Source organism: Bemisia tabaci, chromosome 3 (genome assembly GCF_918797505.1).
Source record: "Bemisia tabaci chromosome 3, PGI_BMITA_v3".
NCBI lineage: Eukaryota > Metazoa > Arthropoda > Insecta > Hemiptera > Aleyrodidae > Bemisia > Bemisia tabaci.
Genome location: NC_092795.1, coordinates 6,062,849 through 6,089,735, shown reverse-complemented (window position 1 = coordinate 6,089,735; position 26,887 = coordinate 6,062,849). Strand labels below are relative to the sequence as shown.

The 26,887-nt window shown below is 37.5% G+C and overlaps 2 protein-coding genes across 8 annotated transcripts; one reads left to right on the top strand and one right to left on the bottom strand.

Moving 5' to 3' along the window:
• Positions 1-20: 20 nt before the first annotated feature.
• LOC109030821 (metallo-beta-lactamase domain-containing protein 1) lies at positions 21-17,821 on the top strand. 7 transcript variants are annotated; one of them, XM_072297686.1, is made up of 10 exons: positions 21-173; positions 1,528-1,596; positions 2,306-2,426; positions 3,475-3,638; positions 4,701-4,865; positions 5,951-6,064; positions 6,310-6,447; positions 7,663-7,761; positions 9,280-9,425; positions 16,964-17,821. In XM_072297686.1, the coding sequence occupies exons 2-8, from the start codon at positions 1,593-1,595 to the stop codon at positions 7,665-7,667; spliced, it is 711 nt and encodes a 236-aa protein (XP_072153787.1). In that variant the 5' UTR covers positions 21-173; positions 1,528-1,592; the 3' UTR covers positions 7,668-7,761; positions 9,280-9,425; positions 16,964-17,821. The 7 variants fall into 7 exon arrangements, with proteins under 7 accessions (XP_072153787.1, XP_018897538.2, XP_018897537.2 ...); XM_019041992.2 differs by having other exon boundaries at positions 22-173; positions 6,310-6,514; positions 16,967-17,821; XM_019041987.2 differs by having other exon boundaries at positions 22-173; positions 6,310-6,514.
• On the bottom strand, positions 10,630-26,887 carry C901. Its single transcript, XM_072297552.1, has 10 exons — positions 26,729-26,887; positions 24,119-24,239; positions 21,896-22,072; positions 19,458-19,577; positions 18,306-18,366; positions 16,656-16,786; positions 16,297-16,357; positions 15,042-15,172; positions 14,051-14,199; positions 10,630-12,798 (listed from the first exon to the last, which is right to left on the bottom strand). The coding sequence occupies exons 1-10, from the start codon at positions 26,885-26,887 to the stop codon at positions 10,630-10,632; spliced, it is 3,279 nt and encodes a 1,092-aa protein (XP_072153653.1).

The following is a 26,887-nucleotide window of genomic DNA, read 5'->3' as shown; positions in this document are numbered from 1 at the left end:
AAAACCTCATTTCCGGTGGCACACCACCGGAAGTGGCGGAAGTAAACATTACAGTAACCTAAAAAATTAAAATTTGACAGACACGTGATTGTGATTACGTGAATGTGAGTCGTGAAAGCTCAAAGTTGATAAACAAGTGACAACGTCTCATGCAAGTGGATCACGAATTGAAAGTAACTTTTTTTTGGATGTTATCACCTTTTTACATCATAAGTTACCTTGTTCATCACGACTCTATTCATCACATTTCGCCCAAAAACGAGCAGTTGGGAGTTCAAGTTTGAAAAGGAACAATTCAGATTTTAGCCTTCTTTTACGCTATCCGCCTCTTATAACATCCTTTGATGCTTTGGAACACTTTTATGTACTTATTTCATATTTTGAGACTTTTGAATACTGCACTGGCTCAATTGAGAAATTCACCTTTAAGATCTCACAATTCGCATAAGACAAGTCAGGATGTCATCCGTTCTCTACTTCCTATTTAATTTTTAAATTGTATTTTGGTTAATTAAAGACATGTTTTTCCATTTCAGGTTTGAAATTCATTTTTTAAAACTCAGGTAGTGTCCCCATTCACTCCCCAGGTAGCAGAATGAGGACAGGGACAACGCCTTATGCCAGAATCACTCGCTGAATGTGGAAGTCATCGGCCTGATGCCTGAATTTCGCATGTGTCACGCAAATTTCAGCAAGAATTCTCAGCGACCATTTGACAATGTCGGATTTGTCTGAACCACTCGAATAGATTTAATAAAAATCTTTATGAAAATATCTGGAATTTGCAAAATTTCAGCAGTCGAGCGATGACTGTTGACTTTCATATTTAGCCACCAAATTCAGCGTATGATTCCGGCATCATTTACATTGAAATCTGCTGGTGTCCTCATTCACCCTAGTGGAGGGTGAATAGGGACAGTGAGTAATGAAAATGTTTAAATGGTTAAAATTTTCTTATCATCACAATTTTTGAGGAAAGTACAGGTTTTGTAAGGTCACAACTTGCTGTAAAAAAAAAAAAAACCGAATTCTCATCAGAGGGCCACAGACGTGAATTTGCATAAATAACTGTCCCCACACCCCCCGTTTTCGGGTATACAAACTTAAAATGAAACCAGGGTAACTTTGCCTACCTTGGACATGTTCAATCTTTTGATGCAAAAAAATAAGAGTATTGGAATAAAGATAAGTTCAACTCTATGTAGAACCTGTAAAAATTTTCCAAAAGAGGTATAATGTGCCAGCTTATACTTAAGATCCTTGCTGGAGAATTTGGCGGGCACTGCTGCTCAAAAGGATTAGAACACTATTTGCGAGATCTTACCTACATCTCTTTTCAATGAATATCTATTCTATTTTTGATTTTTTAGTCAGCCTGGCTTGTCATAAGTCAGACATATCTGTGGCGTGAAGTTGTTGAAGTTGTGGGTTGGTTGTAACGAATTGAGCTCTAATCTAGAGTCCCTTTATATGTACTTACCCCTCTAATCTTGTCAATCAAGTCATTAATTTGTATTGTGATTTCAGGTTGATAGCTGAAAAATCGTACAGATTTGAATTGTATTGACTGCCTTTAAGCTCGGAAAAAGAAAATGAGTAAGTATGTGCAGTTTCTAAAAAAAATTTTTTGGAAGTTTGAGAAATCTGAAACTTTTGAGGAAGTCCTACAAGGAAGACCAGCAAAAATAAACAGGAAGCTCTAGGCGTTAAAAAAGCGGTCAGCAGGGTTGTAAAATGAAAATGGCAGATGTGTCAGTAATCACCAAGCCTCAAAGAGGAAGATGGATTAAAATAATCAACTGATGAAAATTTTCTTTTGAGAGCTTTTATTCATTACCAAAGAACGTAACCATGTTTACGAACGTAGGCAAGTTTTTACCAACTCCTAGTAATATAAGATTCCTTTATTGAGAATAGTTTGCAATTTATTGCAAAACACTATCTATACCTATCAATAGTAGAGGTCAGATATTCATGATTGACCAGGTCAATAACAATGTGTAATTACATTGCAGTTGCTGGTGCCGACAGTGGCATGGATCCCTAACTAAGCTCCTGAACTATAAATAGGTATGATACCTATTCAGAATATTCCTGTACCTAATCCTATAGAAATTGTGCACTGAGAAACTGTCAGACCTCTCCATTCGAGAACTTTATCAATCAGTGTCAAATGGTCAACTGGAAAGTCTGTCCTATGAATTTTTATGCTAGCAGCAGTCTCAGCAAAATCTGATCCAGATAACTGCTGAGAGTTGATTCATTGTCCATAAATCAGTATTTATTTTTCTGTTTTCGGTTTCAGCTACTGATTTACCCAGTTCCAACAGGATAGATTCCTTCATCTCTGGTAATAAAAGTGAAAATGACCTTCAGAATAGTTCTCAAAAAGTGGAGGATATAAAAAAGGAGCAGGTCAATGAAAGGTATGTGTCTAAAATCGATGACAGGAGGGTTTCATTTTTAGTGTAAGAAAATGTGAGGAATTTTGCTTATTCTGCTGAAGCTACGTAAATATGACTCTTTGCAAAAAGTTTCTAGGTATCCATGATTATTGAAACAATAGATAGTAGAACAAATTAAATGTTGACTGAAATGGTTCATACACCCTTAAAAAATCATTGATTTTGAATATTTTCAAGGCCTTCAAAGTGCTCAATTTTTGTGAAAGGCCCTTTTAAAAGCAATTGAATTTTACTCTTTACTAATTTTGTCAACAACAGATGCTAGCTGTCGGGGAATAGTAAAATACTTGATGTTAAATAGATCATGTGGAAAGAGATACCAAAATAAATCTCGATTTACCTTCAAAGAGAACCAAATATTAAAGGACTTGCATAATAAGAGGGAATAATTTTGCTTATCATCCAAAAATTTACCCTGTAGGTTTTTGAGCAGTGCTTAATTTTTTATTCTTGAGGCTGCACAAACCTTGACTAAACAAGCAATCCATATTTTTAGTTGTACGCCATCATTCGCTGTCTCGTATTAATAATGAAACACACATCACAAATCTGAATCAACTTAACTACATCTCATGTTGCTTTGTTGGGCGTATTCAAATAAAAAAGAACTTAATCCATTCGACATGAGCCCTAAGCTCCATAAGAATACACGCATGACAGGGTTCATGTCACAGTGAACATAGTTCCTTTTGATTTTAATGTGTCCCATTTCGTTTATGCTTCATTTTTCAACAGAAATTTTACGCATATTCTACCTTGGGACTTTGTACTTATATTTTGTATAAATGTGAGGGAAGTTTATAGAAAGTTTTGAGGCATATTATCTCTTTGTTAATGAGTGAAAAAAATGAAACATTCAAGAAATCAAGCAACATGAAATTGAGTTAAACAAATTCTGGTTAGTACTCTCCGAAGGTTTCTGGAAAAGCCTATTTTGTCGGCAATGAGTCATTGTTTTTGGTCACTCTTCACCTTTTAGTGTGAAATTAAATAGCAGGGCTTTTTTCAGGAACTCAGATGAAACTGATTTTAGGGTTACCGTGCTATATCCAGGCTACTCAAAATCAGTTAAAGATGGAATGATAGCTAACTGCTCTTGCACTCTAATTACTGGTTGTGTGAATGTCATAGTCGACACCATGACTCCATGGGATCAAGAGAAAATTATCAGAGGTAAGAGATAAAATTAACTTATTATATGGGGGAAAAGGGAAAAGTAAATCTAAAAAGGGAAGGAGTTAGAAAAGAATGCGAGAAAATAACAATTTGAATACATTTTGCAATTCAGAACGACAATATCTATCTCAATTTAGAAATAACGTGTATACCATTAGTTTCTCTAGGTACGTACATAAATGTTTTTACGAATGAGTCAGAAATTTTAGTTCCCATATAATTTCAAAATAAAGTCCAGTTGTGATGTTTCAAGGAAAAATTAATTGAGCGGTGGGGAAAGACTAGGTAACTCTACCAAAGCTTTCAGGGGTTACTTCTGTATCTTTTGGCGCAAAAAACATTCAAAAATTCATCCTTTGGGAGCAATTCAAAGTTCAAAGACAAAAAACTAGGAAGTCAAGGAAACTGCTGTTTAAGTTTTTCGGCGCTGTTGTCAGTCTTAAAAAAATCATTGCCAAAGCTTATAACATCATTAAAAATTCAAAGTTTGCCCAAAAAATTGGATCCAATTTTCTCAAGAGTACTAAAAAGTATTTGGATAAGAGAAAATAGAAAAAAGAAAAGAATGGATTCCTTTTTGTCTTCAAAGAATTTTTGACTCCTGCTGAACTGAGGTATTTCTTGATTTATCCCTAGGTCTTAGAAATTTTGATAGGATGATTTCCTCCCGACAAGTTTCAGTTTTTCACATTCTCCTCATCATAGGGCTCATAAGGGTCCTATGTAGATCCACCCTGAATTTCCTCAATTTTACGATTTTTCGCTCTTTGAAGGTCTATATTTCATAGAATGCAACATGATTTGGTCATTTCCGGTCTCTTTTTGGGTCTAACACTGGCAGAAACATAGGTCTATAGGCCGATTTTGGCAGACAACCGGGGTTTGCTGGGGTTAATGGTTGAATGCCAATAAAGTCGCATACTTAGCTAGGTTGGACCCTCAGACAGCCTCCGTTAACAACCCCTTCTTTTTGTATTTTACCTCTGCAATCTGACGGTAAGTTTCACTTTCAGACTTGACTATCCTTTTAGTATTAAAAGAGATGCTTCTATTTTTCAGGCTTGGAGCTCCATGGCTTGCAATGCAAGGATATCAACTATGTTGTTTGCACACACGGCCACTCTGATCACATCGGAAACAACAATCTGTTTCTCAATGCAACTCAAATCGTTGGATTTTGCATATCTCACAAAGACTTCTACTTCACCCATGACTTCGAGAAAGGTAATATGGCATGTAATCGAGTCGGTCATTTTCAAAAGGACCTCAGCACCAAAAGATCTAAAATTGGTGTAATTGAATGGCTAAAATTTAAAAGACGTGTAATTGAATTGGTCATTCTCAAAAAGACTTTAACACGGAGTCTAAAATTGGTCTTTTAGAATTGCTGAGGTGCAGATGCATCTTGTTGCAAATTAACACGCCGAAAAAACGGTTTTTATGGCCTAAAAAAACATCCGAAAAGTTCAGTCATTCTCCAAAAGACGCAAATGCCATATCGTACTTGCTTATCTTGGCTTAACTGAGTGATTTAAATCCCTTTCGCAGTTACCTTGAATTTTCAGGAATGAAGGGATAAATATTTGTTTTTTCAGGTCAAACTTAGCTCTGCTTTTGAGATTTTAGCAAGTTTTCGCATGTGTAAGTGATCATCAGTAGTGTTAATGAAAATTTTTGTGCTCGTTACGGCTGGAAATACTAAAAATTTCACTTTTATTGGAGAAAATATGTCGAAATATGTCTGTTAATTCTCAAAAAGAATCAAGCATTAATACATTAGGTACTTCCTTTCTTTTACTTGAAATCACAGGAAATTTCCTGGAACAACCACAATCTAATTCTAAATTGTAATCTTCTCACACACTAATTTTTCTGCTCTCCGAGATTTAGAAATGGCAGTTTAAAATAGTTTTCACTCTTTCTCTGGAATTACCATTTCTGGTGCTTTAGTCCTTTGGAAAATGACAAATTCAATTATCATGTCCTCAAAGCAAGAAAATGCGCTTAGTTTGTCTGCTAATTATCAGATTTATTGTGATGGAGCATCATGAAAAATTGAAAATTTACAACTTATCAGCAGCAAATCATCCAGAAGCAGTATTTCACGGGAAAAGGGACCGGCGGCAAGTAAATTGATAAATGAGATGATAGTATCAGTGCTCAGAAGTGTGTTCTGTGAGCATCATAACAAAAAATTTCAAGGAATGATGTGTCCGTGGAGCATTTTACATTGTGTAAATTGCCTCCAGAGTGTGAGTATCAACTATATGTTGCAGCGTGAAATCAAACATCTCTTTTTCTATTTGTAGGTGATGTCTATAAGTTAAATGAACAAATCCAAGTCATCCCAACTCCAGGACATACGCTAAGTGATGTGTCAGTTATCGTCAAAACAAAAGATAAAGGTGTCATTGCTATCGTAGGTAAGTTCTTGATCATTTTATTTGGCAGAAATGTTGATGGTTTAAGGTTTTACTCTTGACTTTTTGAATTCTATACTTAAGCTTTTAAATCTTGAAAAAGATAAAATAAATCAATTATAATAGTTGCTATCCTTCTATTCATTGGGAGGCTGCAACGATTCTCTAGTATCTTACCTTCTTCTTTAACCTTACTGAATTTGTACAATTTTTTATTCCATTTTAATTTCATTTTGTTTCATAATAAGGTGATCTCTTCGAGAATGAGTTTGACCTGAATGATGAATCCATATGGCTAGACGCAGGCAGTGAAAATGCTGACTTACAAAGAGAGAATAGGAAGAAAATTTTGGAGATGGCTGACTACATAATTCCTGGGCATGGAAGTATGTTCAAAAATCCAAGAAGCTCCATAAATACTTAATATAAAGACATAGAACTGTCGGAAAGTCGGTGAGTATCACAGATATTCCGATCTGTTTCAATTATAATTTCCTCTCAGAAGGTTGCCTTGTAGCTGCTTCTTGGACATACCCCACTGTCATCTCGATGTTCATATTAGCGTGTGGTCATACAGTTCATATAAATTTAAGCAAGGAGCAACAAATCCTATAGTACTGTTTTAGAATTTCTATTCTTGTTTAATTTTTTAAGTGGCAATCCTCAATAAAGTAAAAGTGAAATACCTACCTATCTGTACCTGTACCTACCTCAAGGTAAAAAACTGTTGCTTCGAGAAAAACCTGTTTGAAGTTTGGACAAACAGAAGGATTGCATCGCTGTCACAAAACATTGCGCAACTTATTCAATAATGATCAGATTTTTTTTTAAAAAAACTTGGTCTTGAACTACAGCTGAGGGTAAGTGGAATTGGATTAAAGAAAAAAATCGAAATAATTTTTCTTTGAAAAAGGATGACTTTTGACTCCTCTTAAGCTCCATTAATCTTAGATCACACACCAAGCATCTTAGCAGAGCCCATTATCAGGGTGTCTACAAGTCCGGAATTTCCGGAAAGTCCGGAAAGAGTACTAATTTTTTAAGGGCTGTCCGGAAGTACTGAAAAAGTGCGGAAATTCTGCAGAAAGGTCCGGAATTTTTTGATTTTTTGTCATTTTTGTCGCAATTTCAAATTTTTGAAATTTTTCGAATTTTGTCAAATGGAGGCACTGAAGAAGAACGGAATTTTTCTGTTGGAGGAGGTACTAAATTTCTTGAGAATGTACCAAAAAAGTACTGTAAAATTACTTATTTTTGACCAGCCTGTTTTAGTAGACACCCTGATTATTTTTTCTTACTTGGTAAGAATCGATTATAAAAATATCATTCAACCTCACAGACATCTTCAAACAATCATCCTCCTTAACTGACATATGTCTACCAGTGGCTTGGCGTGCTATGCAATGCATCGATTGTTTTGCCATTTGAACCTATGGAAAAGGATGTTCCCTAAATATGGATAATTGATCATTCACGCCTCGCCACTGAAGTCTACTGTTCAAAGCCAGAACGCTGTTGCTCCATTCTAGATTTGTTCAATTTTTTCCAACACTTTTTCTGTCACTAGAAAACCAATGAAAATCCATCTTTCATATTTTCAGGATGATTTGGAAAGCTACCAGGAATTCAAACGAAAAGTCACAAAATGAAGCACCCTGGTGATATTGTTTTCTTGCAAAGGTGCTCTCGGGAAGAAAAATGTAAGATCTAAAATGAAGTTATGGTGTTATTTAGTTGGACAGCAGTAGCATGCTCAATGAGCAGCTAGACAAGGTATGGATGAAAGTACTACGCAACATGTTTTCTCCTCAAAATTTCTCCCAGAAAACGAATCAAACCACAGGAAGTCTGTAAATCAATTCTTAAATGAGATACAAGTGTTTAAAATTAGCATTTGTTAAGTGGCGAAAGTACAAATGACATCGTCTGTATAATCTAAAGTTCGTTCGATCTGTGTCAACAACATTTGTTAGTACCTCGTTCAGAAATAGATTTCCGAATCTCCTGCGGCATGAAATGTTTTGCACATAAGATTTTAGAGGGAAAAGACGTTACGTTTCTTTCCAGTCAAGACCTTGTCTAGTCACCCATTCTCTGAGGTGATTTCAAGTTCAGTACTGTGGTAAGAAAGTACTGATAGAAAGGATTGCGCTGCTTATCATAGACTATTCCATTATAGTTTTGTTCACATTTATTCTAAAAGAACTTTGAATACATTTTTTTACAAAAAATAAATTAATAAAGAACTGTACAATCACTGAGATGTGGGGTAATTACACAAATTAACAGGTTTTGAAAATATATTAAGAAATTCAAGATGATACGCTGCGATGAATTGTCCTCTTGTATGTTTATTTCCTAATGTCATAGAAAGAACTCAATCAGTGAGAAATGAACTGAACCAACTCATTAAAAAATGTAGGAAATTTTAAAATGTTAGGTTAGGCCAGGGATAGTACTTGAAAAGACAGTTAGGACATGTTCAGAGATTGGAGACACATTAAAGAACAGCCAATATTTGGTTTTGACATCAGATAAAATTCCCCTCAAGATAGGAAACCAAAGAAACCAATGGGATCAATTTGGTAGGTCAATTGGATATATTCATGCCAAAAAAGAACCTTGTGAAAATAAATATATCAAAAGGAACAATCTGCATAAGGTTGGCATGCTTTATAGTTTTAATTTTAATTTTATTTTATTCATTTGCTCTTGGTTCTTTTCAGTTCAAATACATCCAGTTTTCTAAATTATTTCTTGATTCTGAAGATGGGACAGTAATGCCCTAAAAAGACCAATTGGACTACATTTTACAATAAAAAACTACTACATCTGGCTAATTTTAGGAAGAACGTATGCGTCATTAGTTTCCCTGTGCAGGTACGTGCCAGCCAGAAGGTTGAGCCACAAACTGTAGTGCCTTTAAGCAAAATGTAGTCCAATTAGTAATTTAAGTTTGTTTTAAATGAAAAAAAAAAATCGGTTGTGATCAAAATACAAATTTTAAAAACTGCAACTATTTTCCAATTTTTGTAAGATAATGAATATAGGCGAACTTAAAAACCGCCAACATTTTTACAAAAGGGTTTACCAGAATATTTACAAAATTAATGTAGACCCGAATATAATAGTATGTACCTAATATTATGCAAATTATATTCACATCAAAGAATGAATGAACATGTGCTGTTCTGAATTTGGATTTTTGGTTCTTGCAGCTAGGAAAGATGAGTGAACGTTTATTACTGTTCCTTGAACCAATTGAAGAAAAGCAAAAGCCTATCTGGTTTATTTTGAAGTAAAGCCACTCCAAAACACTCAATGGAAGCTTTGTAGAAGCTTCTCAGAAGAATACTATTACTAGGTAAGATGAATGCTGTTATATCTTAGTCCAAAATGCAACATCAGGCTTCGAGTGCCAGACTTTTGATATTTTTTTAAAATCTTTCAAGCAACACCTTAGCGACAGTTGCTATTTTTGGGAAAACTATTTCCAAAATTTTGCTGTGGCTCCTGGTTAGTATAGCCAAGAAAAAGAAAAATTTCTATCTTGCTACTATCAGGGGTGCAAAAGATGCCTGATCTTAAGATCAGCTGATCACAGAAAGGAAGAGGCAAACTTGGGTCAGTTTTCAAAAGTGATGCCATTTTTTTGCTTTCTCTTACTCTCTCATAAAGGTGGGATAGATCATACATTTGGACGTATTTCTATCAAATGGAACTATGTACATCAAGACATGAGCCCTGAGACCCATAAGAAAACATGTATAACAGAGCTGCACATAGTTCCGTTTGACAGAATTACGTCCATTTTATCTTAAGATCAAAGCATTTTATCATGAAATTAGATATTCTACTGTGAAGTGGATTGGAAATTAAGCAGTGAGGCAAAACTCCTGATTGCAAGGAACAGTTGGTGTTCGGAAACTTTTGTACCCCTGTTACATAACTTTTATTTTATTTTATTTTTTTTACCTTAACCCAATTCCGCAACAGATTGACAAGATCAATTAGTTTTTGACTTCTTTGTCTCAAATCTTCAGTTAGATATTGCCATACACCTCGTAGAAAAGCTTTTATGTCTGGCAATAGAGTATTTGAATAATTTTTTCCATTTTACAAGATAATATCTGATCAATTACAGTTGCAATATTAAAAAAAAAAAAAAAAAAAAAAAAAAAAAAAAAAAAAAAAACTGATGAATTAAAGATAAAGACGCTTTTTCAATTGCAGTCCTAAAGCCTTTCAAACTTGTCCATATAGTAATGACATGTTACAGATTGTTTCCATAGACCAAAAAAACAATCGGAACACTCTGTAAACATACATTTTAATTTACGAATTTTTAATTTTTTTGTACTGCAGTTAAAACTGGTGGGGAAAAATTAAGTCAAATGAAATAAGGTCCTCAAATCTGCTTCTTCTAGAGACATTGGTTTTTTTCTGTCCTCACCTGTGAAAACAAACAAAGAACATGCGGACTGAGATTTAAGACATCAAAGGGAAAAGTTACTTGAACCTATTGAGGATGAGAAAAAGCGATCGCCACCTTTGTGACTTCAAAAATACTAAGTGAGGTAATGGCCGTTTCCAGTGTTCACGCTGCTCATGTCCTCTGAGATTTCAATCAACGATTCAGAAGAATCCTCTTCGCTCTCATTTTGCTTTAAAGTCATAATACCAGAGCGCCTCGCAATAGCATCAGATTTGTTTGGGTTTATCCTCTGTATGGGCCTGTCCTTCACATTCGATGGGCGAACCTTATCATTGGTTTTGCCTATCATATGAGCTTGCTCTTCTGTCAGTTGTAAGTGCGGTGAGGTTGGCTGTTCTTTTGGTAAATTCCGTTGTTGCAGAAAACGAGAGCGCGTCGGATCCTCTCCACTATTAAAGAACATACTTAGAAGGTCTGTGATACGGTTCCTAGCAGACCACCACTCTGTGTTAGAAGATGAGTTCCTCGCCTCAAGGTTGTTTCCATCCATGCTGGAATTCATCTTGGAATGGTGAGGCTCTTGTCTGCTGGGTGAGATTGAAATGGGCCGATGGGATGGAAGAACCAATGACTCAGAAACACTAGATGAGCGCGTTGTAGGAGAGGCAGGCATTAAATCCAAAACTCTCGAAGTAGAGGTTTTGGTGGCAGGTATTGAACGGCTATCACTTACCATTTGAGGAGACGTAGCATCTTCATGTTTGGTTTGGAAAGGTGGCCATAGGGAATTAGCAACAATAGTTAGAAAATTCAATGTGTCTTGGTAAGAGCTTTGACGCTCAGAATTTGGCGGAACACTCTCAGTTGGGAACGAAGGTGACAAGCTCCAAGTTTGGGAAACAGGCGTTGGAGGTTGTGCTTTGTCAGTTGGAGGAGTGCCCATAGTGTGATCTACTTTCTGAATTTGAGGAGTGATAGTCGCATGATCTTCCCTCTCAGTTTGAGCATATGTCCAGTTTTCGGTGTTTTTGTCCTGCTTTGAATTCAGACTTTCATCGCAGATACAATCAGGATGCCTCTGGTCGAATTCCACAGAAATATTTCTACAAGAGCACATATTTCCATTTGTGTATACGAATATGTTCACAATAGGTCTGCTCTTTACATCATCAGAACCCTTGGAACCACCAAAGTTCTCTATCCAGTTTTGGATGTGATAGCTCTTTCTGCGGTCATGATAAGTGATACCAGAGACCCGCGATTGGTTAAAGAGTGTCACCTGGAGGCCTGCTTCATTACGGTTGTGCGAAAGAGCCTCGTTTCTTTGTTGCACACTAATAGGCGAGTTACTCTGGCGTTTCAACCCATGGTCGGTGGAGGCCTTGGCCGGACGAATCTCAAGGACTCCGTCTGATTCTAACTCTATTAAACTCACCTCCGTTGTTCGCTGTAATGGATCTTCCCTGTTTTTAACGAGGGTCTTGAAGGAGTGGCTGTCAATGGCTCTACTCTTCTTGGGCTGATTATCAGCAACAGTATCGCTGAGCGAATAAATTCTGTTTTGATCCAGCTGTGACTCAGTATTTGCGTGAGAGGCTGAGAGAGTTGGGAAGAATTTTTCTACAGTTTGGGTGAGCACGCCTCTCCGTCTACGGGACTTCAACGATTTTAGAGCCGTGGGCTCATCAGCGATGCCAGTGGCATCCTGCCCTGATGAGCCCACCAACTCAAAAAAATGACCGGCTAAGTTTTCTCTTTCCTTTTGATTTTGAGAATCAGCTGCTGTTTCTATCAAAGATTGCTTATCATCGTTCTGAACCTTTAAGCCCTGCAAACGCAGTGAATCTATCGTTCCATCTTTTGAAACTCCTATGCTGATTGAGCCTCTATCGAATATTTCACTGGGAACCACACCCAAAATCTCGTTCATCCCTCCAAACGTCCTAGAAGATTTCCTGTGAGGATCTGGGCGTTTTGTAGATTCTGAATTTTTATCCTCTGGAGTCTTTCGGAACTTATTCTTCGTGGGCGATGTGCGGTGGATTTCTGTTGTGCGACTTGTCGAAGCTCGACGGAGTGAGGGTTTCACAGAAGTTGTTGTTGTCGATGGTTTAGTGGAGGTTGTTTCTTCTAAGATGGCCTCTTCGTTGTTTTCCGACACCGATGATGGAGAGGTGGAAGTGGTTAAGCTGGAAGATGGTTGTTCGCTGGTCGTTTCCTTCTCGGTGGTAGTTGTAGAGTATGTAGGTTCTTTACTTGGTGTGGGTGGTGGTGGTGGGGGCGGGCGCATTCCAATTACTTGCTGTTAAAACAAAATTAGTTAGGTTACTCGATATCATAATGATCAACAAAAGAATTTTCAAAGTATTTTTTGCCTCTCAATCAAGCTGTCAAGGAGGCTTTTGTGCTTTGTTTAGAGGATTCGAGCACAGCTAATGGTAAAGCAATTATTAAAAGTAAAAAAGACAAGAAATCTAAGAATGCTAACTGTCCACACAAAAAGGGGCGTTCCAACAAAGAGATACATTTTTCTACACTATGATTTTCCTTAAGTTTGGCCTTGAAATCGAAATTTTCATTTTTGACGAAGGACTCTTTCTCTCGTATCCTATGAAGTAAATTGTTAGCATGTAGTTCACTCTCGAATCAATAGAGGGTGTTAAATTACCTTCCAATCCGCCAATTTTCAGCCATAATTATGTATAGGTAGTTAGTTTTTTTTAAAAAACTACATACATTTTCTGAGTCTCAAGGTTTGAGGCACCACTACACTAACTTAATCAGAAATTATCTTGTGCCAAAATATTTGTAAAACCATCCTCCAAGTAGCATGATCAATACCTCAAGTTTTTTCGCACCTTTATTTTATTTTCCTAAGATGGTCGTAAGTAAATTTTTGGAGCACTTGACACTATCACGAGAATGGGCTCAATGTTGTATCAGCAATGAAACTACAGGAACGCATATTGATGGCCATAGTATGGAACTACATAACTCCGTTTGCGATGTAGCAGACTTCCTGCCATATATTATTTTCTCACTGACAAAATAGTCAACATAATTTCCTGAAAACCGCCTTGATTTTTCCTTGCGATAAGCAAAATATTCTGTATAAATTTAAAAGTATAAAATTGGCTTCTTTTTCTCAGTAAAAATGAAATAGGAGTGGAAATTTTAAAACACTGCAATTGAGATACTTTGCTTTGCTCTTAGTCCATCGATATCTCCAATTGCAACAGTTGTAGATTTCAAAACATTGTGAATAAGACACGCATCCATGTTGTATCACCATTGATATGTATTATTTATTTAGAAATTCATCACCAAGAATTCAGATCAGAATACATTGATCTGATTTAAGGGCCATGAAGGAAGTTATTAATATTTTAATTAATCTATTTAAATGCATCCATCCGCTCAAATTGCTTTAACTCAGTCTTATGGTCTTATATTCCTACCTTATTTAATAGTTTACAATTTTAAGCAATTTCTAATGCATTGTTTCATCATTCATTATCTCACGGAGTTTTCAATTTTAAACAGTAAGAGAGTACCTGTTCATTTACCGTTTTATTGACGTCACAATTTCTGCCTGTAAAGTTGTCCGTGCACAAACAGCGATAGCTGCCGTCCTCCTCAGGCAGACTCACGCAGGTACCATTATTTTCACACAAGTCGGGGTTTTCATCGCAGAAGTTCAGTTCTAAAAACAGTGGAAGTATCTCATGAAGAACACATGTAGTCTACTACTTATAATAACAAAGAGAGTCCTCAGGTGATACGTAAAGCAATCTAATCCCAACAGGCGTTTTGCGGTGATAGATTACCTGCATTATAATTTCAGAATTTTAACACAATGGAATCATCCTGAGATTACGTTTCAGTCGTAAAAAAAATCATGGATATTGGCCTTGTAGACCCCAAGATACAACTATGATAAAAAGTTCAAAATTCGGTAGTCAGAAAGCTCATGGTGATTAGTAAAGAGGTTGGTAGTCCTAAACTTTACATTATTTATCTATCCATGAAAAAAAGAACTTATTAATGGGAGATGGAAACCAAAAACTGATAAGGTTGTCAGTAACGGGATACAATTGTTTCTGTTCACACTTTTTGATAAAGAGACATTCCTCATTTCTCCTGGAGCATGAAAGGACAGCTTTTAAAATATTCAGGATGATCTTACATATTGTTAAAATAATTCTGGATTATTGCTTAGCACATTGATGGCCGCACATGTTTTGCTAGTTTACCTCTTGAGGCCAAAGTACTTTTTTCCCCGATAACTGCTCAGAAAAAATTTACGTACAAAAATCTGGTCGAATGAAAGTTATGTCTCAGTTTTTTGTTTGGTCACATTCCACGGGATAGGACGCTTGAAAAAAAACAGGATGTTTAAAATAGGCTTTGATCAGTCATCAGCAGATGACGACCGCAAAATCCGTTTTTAATGTTTCTGTAGAAACAATTATTGAAATTAAATATCTAAGTGAAAGTTGAGACAGGGCTCATTGATTTAATGATAGGTGAGTTTACGCAACATACCTTGATCGCAAAGCATGCCTCCCCAGCCTGGTTCACAGGTACATTCCCATGGACGTTGGCACGAGCCATGAACGCATCCAGGATATCGGTAGCATTCATCACAATTTTCGCCCCACCATCCCACTTTGCATCTGAAATCAAAATTCTTCTGATATGATTTTGCTTATGGCTAGAATACATGCAAAATATTCATGACGCAGGCAATTAGTCAAATGAAGCATTTTATAAAATGTCCAGGCAGATAGTCAAATGTTGACAGTTTATCAAATGTCCAGGCAGATAGTCAAATTTTGACAGTTTACAAAATTGTGTAAATTTAAGGCGAAGAGTGCATGAGTTTACAATATTTTGGGGAAAATAATTCAAATCTACGAACTCTCCTTGTCTCTTCCTCTTCAAATGCTTCTCATAAGTATATTTAAATGTTAAAATTTTAAAAATTCTGTATCTTATAATTTGCTGAAAATTTCAAGTTAAATGTTTCTCTCAGCAGCTAGAAATCGTTTAAAATACTAAATACTATTGTATGATGCTTATTCTACAGAAATTTTTTTCTTACAGAAGCAATGACTTATTTTGTCCAAAATTCGGAAAAAAATAAAAATTCAATCTAAGTGAGAATATTTGACTATTTGCCTAGGCATTTGAGAAAATGCCTGTTCTGACTAGTTGCCTGCAACATATATATACTGAACTACAAAAGACACAGTCTTAAGCGCCAGTGATAGGTCCTTTTTTCTTATAAAAAGGATTCAACCTTGCCAATGTAACGCAACACTTTGAACATTTTCAAAGAGTTACCCTTTCATCATTTTTTCACTCTTTCTTGCTTTTGAAAGGCATGTGAAGTAATGTTAGACTTAGATATGCAACATGGATTGAAAAAAAAGAAAAATGTAAGTTTAAATTAAGAAACATATGCTTCAGTGTCCTTGGAGGCTATACTACTAAAAAAATGCAATAGGGACTTTACCCTAAGCAAGAAGGTGGTTTATTTTCTTTCTTTTTTCTCTTCTAACTTCTTTCACTCACAATCAGAGTAGTTTTAGAATTACATTAAGTGGGTTGTACTTAACCTCAGGGCACAGAGAATTTTTTAGTGAATGCTTTTCTCAGCAATAAACCTCTAACGAATTGTCCATTCTTGCGTTGACGATTGGATTAAATTACATATTGTCTCTGTGAACCTTTCTTTGTGTGTCTATTTTGTACAGACATAAAGTATGAAAGTAAATGAAAATTCATTTTTCTTTACCTGCATTCACCTGGCTTCCGACAATAGCCTCTTTCTTTGTGACAACCCTCTGCACAAATTGCTGTAAAAAGAAATCAACAGGAAAAAAAATGCTTGAATAAACAAGAAAACAAATGGAACCGTAAATAAATTACAATTTGAAGAGACTTGATAATGAGGGGGGAACAACCTGCATGAATCTAGGATACGCAATATTCTAGTTTCACCAAGCAAATTTTGAAGTGAAAAAAATCTAACCTGATGCACCAAATTTGAAGCAGAAAATTTGTGAAAAAATGAGCTGTGCCGATAACTTCACAATTTGGCACTCATACCATTCTTTTTGGATTAAAAAAAATTACTATATTGAAAGTACTCACGTGTTTGGCAGAGAATTCCTGTCCAGCCTTTCTCACATTTGCACTCTAAAGGCTTTGAGCAGGCTCCGTGGGCGCAACCTGGAAGGACTTGGCATTCCTTGCATGTTTCGCCTGACCAGCCAAGACGACATCTAATGAAGGAAAAAACGCAGTTTTATTTCTGCTTGTAAAATAGCGTTAATTCCAAGGTTGCCAGATTATCTGATATAATGTAGATGTTTTGCATGGATTTAAATGGGAGCAAGTGCTGGTGGTAACAGTCAATAATTTCTTTGCAACTTACTGATGTACAAATTTCTTTATTTCAGTAGAATTTGCTGGACTCCAAACACACCGTTAGAGCAATAACAAATTTTGCGAATGGACGGAAACAATACATTTCATCTCCCTGTGCAAAAATAATTGAGAAGCTAGCCCATCATTATTCTAAACCCAACACCGTACGTAATGGTATTTTATTTTTATTTTAAATTTTCCTAACATTGATCATGGAAATTTCAGCGATTATAAATTACAATATTGAACACTTCCTCAATTTTTCAAGTATTTTCTGGTAGCCTTGAGGATGAGTGCCGGCCACCTCAGCTCATAATGTAAAAATATACGTAAAAAATACTGAATTGATCATGTATAGCATGAAGATTCTCTTCATCATTTTATTAACATTATTATATTCTGAACATGCATTTTGTCAATATCTCACGGACTAAGTAAATTGTGTAGGAAAGATATGACTAAATTTCCGCTAAACTCAGTCCATGCATCAAAATGATGAAAAGATGAACTTCTCATGCAGCTATGAAATTGCAAAATCTATGTTATCTTTTACTTCTTGAACAGAAGTCTCTACTCATATAGAGATCTGTCATTTTCTATCTCTACGTATGTGAAAAATATTCCATAAAAATTTAAAGTGCCCAAGTTGACTGAAGATGAGAGGAAAGGATCAGAGTATGAAATGCTGTAATTGAAGTACATACTTTCGAAGCTTTAGACGCATTCTAGTATTACGTGATGCCTTTAGAAGGGCAGAGGGCCTGAGTATGCATTTCAAGTAGGAGAGGAGGGTTACAGGTTAGCATTAGGCTAACTTGATGTCACAGACCCCCATTCACGAGCCGACCGTGATACTGATGGTGGTGTGATCATTTCTTCTTGTGATTTTGCTTTATCAAGTGTGTACATATATACGTTTTTCAATAAATATTTTCATTATGGCTTTATACTTTTTTCGCCCACCACTGGATCACTACAAAACACATTCTACACTCATAAGTTGAATAATTTGTGACAAAAAATAAATTAGAAGCCCCTAAATTGTCACGGGATCACTACAAAACACATTCTACACTCATAAGTTGAATAATTTGTGACAAAAAATAAATTAGAAGCCCCTAAATTGTCGATCAGTACTGAAGGCTTCTACCCAGAACTACATGCTTCGTAAGAAAGGCCTTCCTTACAGATTATTGTGTGTAACAAAGGCCTGGATTGGTTTTGAGGTTGCCTTATAAAGGGAAATCTCATTCAAAGAACAAAGAGACCTGTTATCTTGCTTGCCAGTAAAAAGAGAAATTGATGGTACTGTGTTTTGATTCAGATCCAAACAAATGCTAATAAAAAGCTGCTGTTCTAAGGGAGTAAACTCACCTGCATTCCCCTGGCCATTCGCAATAACCTCTCGTTGCATGACAGTCCAGACGACAGATTGCTGTTAACAAAAATTTTTTGTTCAAATTCGTCAGTCATGAGTGGTACACAATGGTGTTGCGGCATGACACATCTAAAGAATTGCAGGGATGTTCATTTCCGGGGTAAATGAACTGCGGCCCGATTATTGAAACTATGTCAGCCCGACACGACAAGACATAGCCCTATCTTAACCATGCAATATATCGCAATTCGATGTCTTATTGGGCTGGTTTAAATTTCAATAATCGGCCCGCAGTGGAGGTCTTCAAACCCATGCCGCATAGATAGCAATTCCATTGTAAAATTATTCCTTTTGTGCTAAAGTGTTGAGTTGCATATTGCATAATCATTTCGATACCATCATTGTACTGTGCTACCTACTTGGGAAAGATTTAATGTAGCCACTGTGTAGATACTTGAGCAATTTTTGGGAGATTCTTTCATAACATTCTCAGTTTTTTCATTACAAGAAAGAGAAAAGGAACTCCTGCGAATCACCATAGTTTGACAATCTCATTGTAAAGTTGTGATATGTATATACTTGTATGGTCAGGTATAGAGTTTACTGATAAAACGGCAGTTTTTTAGTCGCAAAAGCAATCGCGAAAAGAAAAACAATGAAAGTTTTTTTGACTTGTACATTTCTTATAAATGTTTTTGAATTTTTGCAAAAAAATTCAATTGTATTTCGAAGAAACCACGGAAAACCCATTTTACATTACTATAGAGTCTCTTGATTCCCTACACCCTCTTTAATTTTCAAGAATAAAAATGACCTGACTTCATGTGTTTATTCTTTCTTCTTAGGATTTCTGAGACTGCAAATAGGTATTCCATTGTGATAGTCGATCACTTGAAATGATAACAATAAATGTCTTGGCACTGAACTGAATAGTGAATTTTGAACATTTTTGCATATGCTCTCCGTAGAATTAAGTAAATTCCTCTAAAAAGGAATTTTGAATCTTTAACTAAAAAGGCATCATGTGGAGCTACCGATGTAAAAGATGGAGTTGATGCATGGGAATGTATTCAATGATTTTAGACACTTTTAAAAGCCCATCAATAATTGAGGGACTATCAATAAAAGAAGTCCCACGAACTACTTACGTTCTGAACAGAAGAGTCCATCCCAACCCTCATGGCAGATGCATTCAAAGCTGTTGTTACAATAGCCATGTTGACATCCAGGCAATGCTATGCACTTGTTGCATAGCTCTCCATAAAAGCCTGCAAATTAAGAATCTAATTAGTGATGATGCAGTATGATGGTGAATTTTAGTAGGACAGTTTGGTGAGCGGGAGAGTTTCTTGTTTTCGTGTTATTTTAAAAAAATAGTTTCAAAGAAGAGAAATGAATAGGTAATCAGGGTTCATAACGCTTGAAAAGTCCCTTATACTGATACTTAAATTTTTGCCCCAATTTTCAAGTTTTTAAGTAGAATCCTTGAACTTTGACGAATTGATGAGAACTGCCAGAAAGTCCTCGCAAATTACATTATCTGATCATTTTTTACAAGGCCATTTTGAAGATTGGTCTCTCTTTTTTTTTTTTGGTAGAGTACATGAGCACTCCACCATGTCAAATAGGGCTGTCTGTAACTGGATTGGTTGCTTACTCATGTATAGATAAGAGAAAAAATTAGGAAAGGTATGCGAAAAATTCCATTTTAATGCTTTTCCTAAAATTTTTCTGCACCCCTCAGAAGTATTTAGAAAACTCTACAAAATTAATGGAAAGATCCATCTTTGAAAATCCTAGATTATATTTTTCAGAAGTACTTGACTTATTTTTCTGTCCTTGGAAGTTAAAAAGTTTACTTCCTAAAAAACTCTGTAGCCCTTATCATTCGGCCCCTTCAGAACGTTGACATGCCGCAGACGTAAACATTAATTATTGACTCAGTTTCGCTTTGATGACATAAAAATAGCGGTGGTTATTGCTTCTGTTGAAGTAGTCTATTTATGAGATCTCATGAAATATTTCAGGAGGTTCGAGAGACGAGAAGCTGCGTTTATGAAAACTATCAACAAATCATTTCAGGAAAGCTCCACAACTCGCATCCAAAATACGGCGCGCCAAGATTACCCGCCGAGCACCGCTCGTTAAGTGCAACAGCCAATCGGCGTTGAGCGCGGGAGATTACGCGATTGGTGGCCCTCTCGGTGACCAGAAGGCGGGAAATATTCAAATTTTATTAAATTTTCTTGACTATTCACGAGGTTCACGCAGGCATGTAGTCGGGAGGGGGGGGGGGCTTGGGGGCTCAAGTTCCCTCGACCCCGCTAAGGGAGAGTTCGGGAGGTATGGAATACTTCCCAGTTCAGAGGGGGGGGGGGGGGGTGGGGGGCCTCCCAATTTTTGAAATTTTAATTTATTTGGACGCATTCTGAGGCTTCCAAGATGCAGATTTTCCATTAATTTTTGTGGAAATATTGCGTTTCTTCCTTTACTTTCAGCCTACGATACCTTCAAATTGTTGCATTCAACACATCTGGAGAAACTTTGAAATTTTGAATCTATTTCGACGTTCTTTAAAAGTTCCAACTTCCTCTTTTCTCGCCTATTTTATTTTCTGTCTTCCCTTCCCTTCATTTTTTCCCTCCTTTTTTTGCGTTTGGAGGGAACTTGAGCCCCCCAAGCCCCTCCCCCCCCCTACATGCTTGCGTGAACCTCGTGAATAGTCAAGAAAATTTAATAAAATTTGAATATTTCCCGCCTTCTGGTCACCGAGAGTGCCACCAATCGCGTACTCTCCCGCGCTTAACGCCGATTGGCTGTTGCACTTAACGAGCGGTGCTCGGCGGGAATTCTTGGCGCGCCGTATTTTGGATGCGAATCGTGGAGCTTTCCTGAAACGATTTGTTGATAGTTTTCATAAACGCAGCTTCTCGTCTCTCGAACCTCCTGAAATATTTCATGAGATCTCATAAATAGACTACTTCAACAGAAGCAATAACCACCGCCATTTTTATGTCATCAAAGCGAAACTGAGTCAATAATTAATGTTTACGTCTGCGGCATGTCAACGTTCTGAAGGGGCCGAATGATAAGGGCTACAGAGTTTTTTAGGAAGTAAAATAGATTTTTTTGCACTTATTTACCGTTAATTTGGAGAAGTACTGTAAAATTGCTTAAAATTGCATGTTTCTTTCCAATTGTATAATTGTAGGTTAACCTCAGATCAGGTTTCAACAAGTACGAAGATTGACCGACCCTGAGAAGAAAAATGTTAATATTGGTTCTTACGGAGCTTTCGCTTCTGTTGACGTATTCTATTTGGACGTATTTCCGTCAAACGGAACTAAGCGCCATCGGGCCATCGGGGTAGGAAGGTAGAGGGGGGCTTGGATTGGCGGCGGAACCGGGCGTCGGGCTCATTCGTTCCTATGCTTTTCCTATGCAATTCTTTTCCATGGCGCTTAGTTCCGTTTGACAGAACGCGCTATCCGGGATTCGAAATTCCTCAAAAGGAACTCAAATTGGCGCTCAGTTCCGTATGACAGAAATATACGTCCAAATACTCTATGGAAAAAGGGATGATTACCAAGTTTGCAGCGACATTCGCCGGGGCGTTTGCAGTATCCCTGGAGCGGGTCGCAGCCTTTGCGACAGATGGGCACGTCGCATACGTCCCCCGTCCAGCCGGGCAGGCACTGCACGTTCCCGTTGTCATCGCACTCGTAGTGACTCGCCGAGTTCAGACTCGCCGGGCCTCGCACGCCTCAACAAACAAATCAAACACCCCCAATTAACAATCCCATCAAAACACTATCAAGATGAAGATGGATCGCATCTAGCAAAAAGGAACCAGCGGGCCGATTATTGAACTTGATAGACAAAGCTATAGAAAAAGAAGACATAGAGGGTATAAAGCAATCCTATCGGTTGAAATGGGTGGTTCTCATAGACTAAGGGGGAAAATGATAGACCAACTGTCGGGTCTCTCGTGGGTTGCCGTTAGTTAGTCTATTACCTACCTGTCTTCTTTGTCTATTGCTTTGTCTATCAATTTCAATAATCAGCCCGCAGGGCGATCAGTGTTGTAAAAATGTTGCCTCCTCATAATTATCCAAAAAATCTCCGAGAGTATCGATTCGTTTTGGCCTCCTACCAAAAAATGGTTCATTTTCAAGGCAAATAATTATGTCAATTTTAATACTGTACATAAAATGAGTATTTTTAAAAGAAAATGAGAAATGCACAATTTTGAAAACTCTGTAATTGCGCTGGTTCCTTTTTGCTAAATGCGATGCAGATGAAGTAATTCCATGGCCCAAGTGCAAAACCACGTACCTCCATTGCTATCCTTTAAAATTTCCGCTCCTATTCTATTTTTTCCAAGAAAAACAAGTCAACAATGCCTTTTGAGATCATCCCCCTGGTAAAAATTGGCGATAGGAGCTACGTTTCAAAATATCGTAGGAGTTCTTATAGCCGACTAAAGAAGGCTATTGGAAAATTATATAGCTGGCTGTAGAAAGCGGAGCAAATCATGTAGCCGGGCTATACGAAGCTATAAAAAAGTATACAGTCGGGCTACAGTTCCCATCGCCGGCCTTTACACTTTATCGCCATTGGCTATAAAAGGCTGTAAGAAATTGTGTAGAAATTCGTGTGCTTTGGAAATCATTAAGTTTGATACGGAACCACCTTAATATTTACAAAGCAAACATTATACTTTCCTCTGATACATATTTTTTTTTCATCAATTAAAATGAGAATAATCCATACAGAATGTGCAAACATTTCAAAATCATGATTTGAATAACGCTGACTCCGCCAGATTAAATATTAGAGCCTAACACAAAGCGGAGCGGCGACGCACTGGCGCCTGCAAACCTAACAGGGATACTTCACGCATTGAGCAATGCGTGAAGTATCCCTGTTAGGTTTGTAGGCGCCAATGCGCGTCCCGCGCTCTCTGCCCGCCCGCCGCGCCGCGCCGCAGCGTGCCACGGCGTCTGAAGCAACTATTTCACACCAGAGGTATTGCACAGTATCATAAGAAATTGAAAGCGCTCCCACATATTAAGAATGACAGGCATCCTTCAAGAGTACGGAGCTTTCCTCGCAAAATAAATCAAGATACTATAGCACAAAAAAAGAGCGGTAGTCCAAAAACTAACTAAGTCTTAGTATCCGTATTCAGCAACGTTTAGCATAAACTTTATCGTCTGGCTGTTGCTTAATCGCCATCGGCTATAAAAGGCTAAGAAATTGTACAGCCGGCTACAGAAGCTATTGGAAATTTACAGCCGGCTTTAGGTCTATAGTATTTTGGAACACACATTCTACTGCCAATTTTTACCAGGACCTGAATAATCAGTTGATAGAAGGGATAAAGCAAAGGAATTTCACGGGAAAAAATGAGATTGCTCTTTTGACAATTTTGCAGTTAGAAAAAGTGTCCGACTTGTTTCATTGTAGATTTTAAAATAAAAAAATGCCAATGGATCAGTTGCGCTGGTCACACAATCGTGTTTTGATGCTTTATTCTTGCAGATCAACTAAAAATAAGAAGTTCTGTCCAAATAGCAACATGTGCTGAATATTAACCGAGAAATTGCGCCTTGAAAAACTTGATTTATGACGTCATCCACTGCGGCAGTACATACCATAAACCCGACTTATCAAAGGAAGATATCTTGGCTAATATTCAACGTACCTAGAAAGTTGCTGTTTGGACAGATTTTCTTATGCTTAGCTAATCTGCAAGAATCAAGCACCAAAACACGATTCTGTCACCGGCGCAACTGGCTCATTTAACCATCCTCAAGGTTGGTGCCGAAATCTGTCCAAGACGTTTTCCTACGGGTTTTCCTCAATATAAAAAATTCCCTGATAATCCCTGGCATTTCAGGTCGCTGCCTACTCCTTACCATTACTATCTACAAACAGATAGGAGCCTTTATGGATGAGCTAAAAAGAGTGATTTTTGCAAAATGAAGTCCAATGGTCGATGATTGTCAAGACAAACGCGGGTAGCACCTCCGAAGAAGCTCCGAACTTAGAGATAGAACTCGCTTGATGCGGGTACCGGTACTCGTGCGCTACTTGCGACCATTCTATCTACACATGGCTCTGCGAGAACCACACATCTGCACATGGAAATCCTGTTCGGATACGTCGTTTCAGCGTTCTCGCATCTGTCCCGCGGGTGAGTCGACTCAGTGGCGTGGCGTGCTTTGCGATATATCGATTGATCTGCCAATTTAAACCTACGGAAAATGATCGATAGACAGGGTGTTCGCAACGAACACCTTAATAATCGATTCATTATCATAGCTTCAAATGGAGAAATATCGATACTCGATCACTCACGCCTCGCTACGGAGTCGACTACGACCCAAACTCGGTCACCCACTCACCCGGTTGACGTCCTCAAGTCTGAGCTCTGCCGCAGTGTCACATGTGGGTGTCACTATCTAGGCTAGCCTAGAAGAAAGTGGTTGCTCGCGCGATAAATTTTTCATGAGCACAGGAAAGCGCCCGGATCAAATTATCATGTGCGTATTTTAGTTGCAGAACTTCACCTCGTCGAATCTCCGTGCTCAATTCCGGCATCATGAGTCAAGAATTTATGAAAATCCGAGCGCCGAAATTAGCACGACTTTCCGGGATATAGTTGCAATTTCCGGAGTGGCGCGTGTTGCCTATCTTCTCTGTTTTGGGCGCCGAGATTGTCTGCAATCATCGTGGTGACGGATACTCAACAAGCTTTGAATGAGTAAAAAAATTTTAAAGTAAATTATTGTGAATGTTACCCATTAACGAGGACGGGAAAGAGATCATAGTCCACAGAAGCAACCTGATAGGGGCAATTCTTCATTGCACTAAAAATCGCCTCAGTTGCGAGCTGCCTAATTTTTATGCGAATAGAGGGCGTAAAGCTGCATTGCGTGGTTACACGATAAACGATAGTGTAATTTCGGAACGTTTTAGCACAAAAACGCCAAGTTAAGCTGGATTGAGGACGTTTTGAAGGTTACAGTTTAGGAAAAATGATTTAAAATTTTAAAATTTCATTCATGTTGCCATGCTCGTGGCTGCAAATTGTCAGATTACTATTAAGTGAATAATGCAACCTTCTGCTCTTTGTTGACACAAAAATGAATAAACCAAAAGTATTTCTAAAATATTAATGAGTAAATTCAATTTCCAGGGAAATCTGTGTAAGATAGAGAAAACCGAGGTCATTTTCGGATTCAACAGACAAAAATTAATTAGCAATCGTATATACCATGTGACACCTAAGGAAGTTGTTTCCCCTCACTAAATCCGACACAAAACAATCAGTAAGCTTTACATGATAGTACATACATGGGTGGAAGGGGGCAGTTGACCGAAAAATCTCGATATTAGGGTAACTGAAAAGGAAATGAGTTTCAATATCATAAGCAATTATCGACGGATTAATGTGAAAAGCTAGCCAAGAAAATGCTGTACAATTTGTTCAGCTATCTACAAAAAAAATTGTGTGTAACACATTTTTAAATCGACCAATCGTTGAAATTTCTCTTAAATATTTTAGAAATACTTTTGGTTTCACTGGGAGGAAAATAGGTGTTAATATTATAAAAACAATTAGCTAGCCAAGAAAATTCTGTCAATTTTTTCAGCTATACCCAAAAAAAGAAAAGAAAGCATAAAATAATGGAGAATTCGCACACAAAAATTTTATTGCTTCATCAGAGAGTGCCTAATGAGCTGAGTTCGCAGTACTTTTCATAATTTTTTCCTGACATGGGAAATTGTCAAAAAATAGATTTGAAAGTGGGAAAACGTGCCGCCTTATGACGTCATCTGGCGGCATTTTCCATGTAAACACATGTATTTCAGCAGATTATGTTTTTTTCTCATATTTGCTCCAATAATCGTTCAATTTAGAAAGCAAGGATATCCTCGCACTCAGTTTCCTAGTAGTATCATTTCAAATATGAAATTAACACAATTTCAGACACCTGCAAATTCTCTATTGAATAGAGAATTGCCAGGTGACGGAAATTTGATGGATTTCGTGTTTAAGTGGAAACTACCGAGTGAAATGAACACGAAGAGACCCTTGGTTCATGCATCGAACAATTATTGGAGAAGATATGACAAAATGATCTAATCTTCTAAAATACATGTGTTTAAATAGGAAATGCCGCCAGATGACGTCATTAGTCGATGTATTTTTTCACTTTTAAATATATTTTTAGACTATTTCCCACATCAGAAAAAAATTAGAAAAAATAGTGTGAAATCAGCTCTTTAAGCACTTTCAGATGAAGCAATAAAAAATTCGTACGCAAATTCTGCATTAGGACCCGGGCACTTTTCCTCGGGGACAGTGATATCCCCGGGTGAAAGTGTTTGGCGGGATGCGGAGCGGTACCTGCTTTTTCCACTTGGGGATGTACTTGGTCCTGGCGGGGGCGGGGGTGGCGGAGGCGGAGGTAGGGGTTGCGGCGGCGGCGGCGGCGGGCCGGAGCCCGGAGAGGAGGAGCACGGCACTCGCACACAAGGACAGCAACACGAACTGATGCTTGGCCAT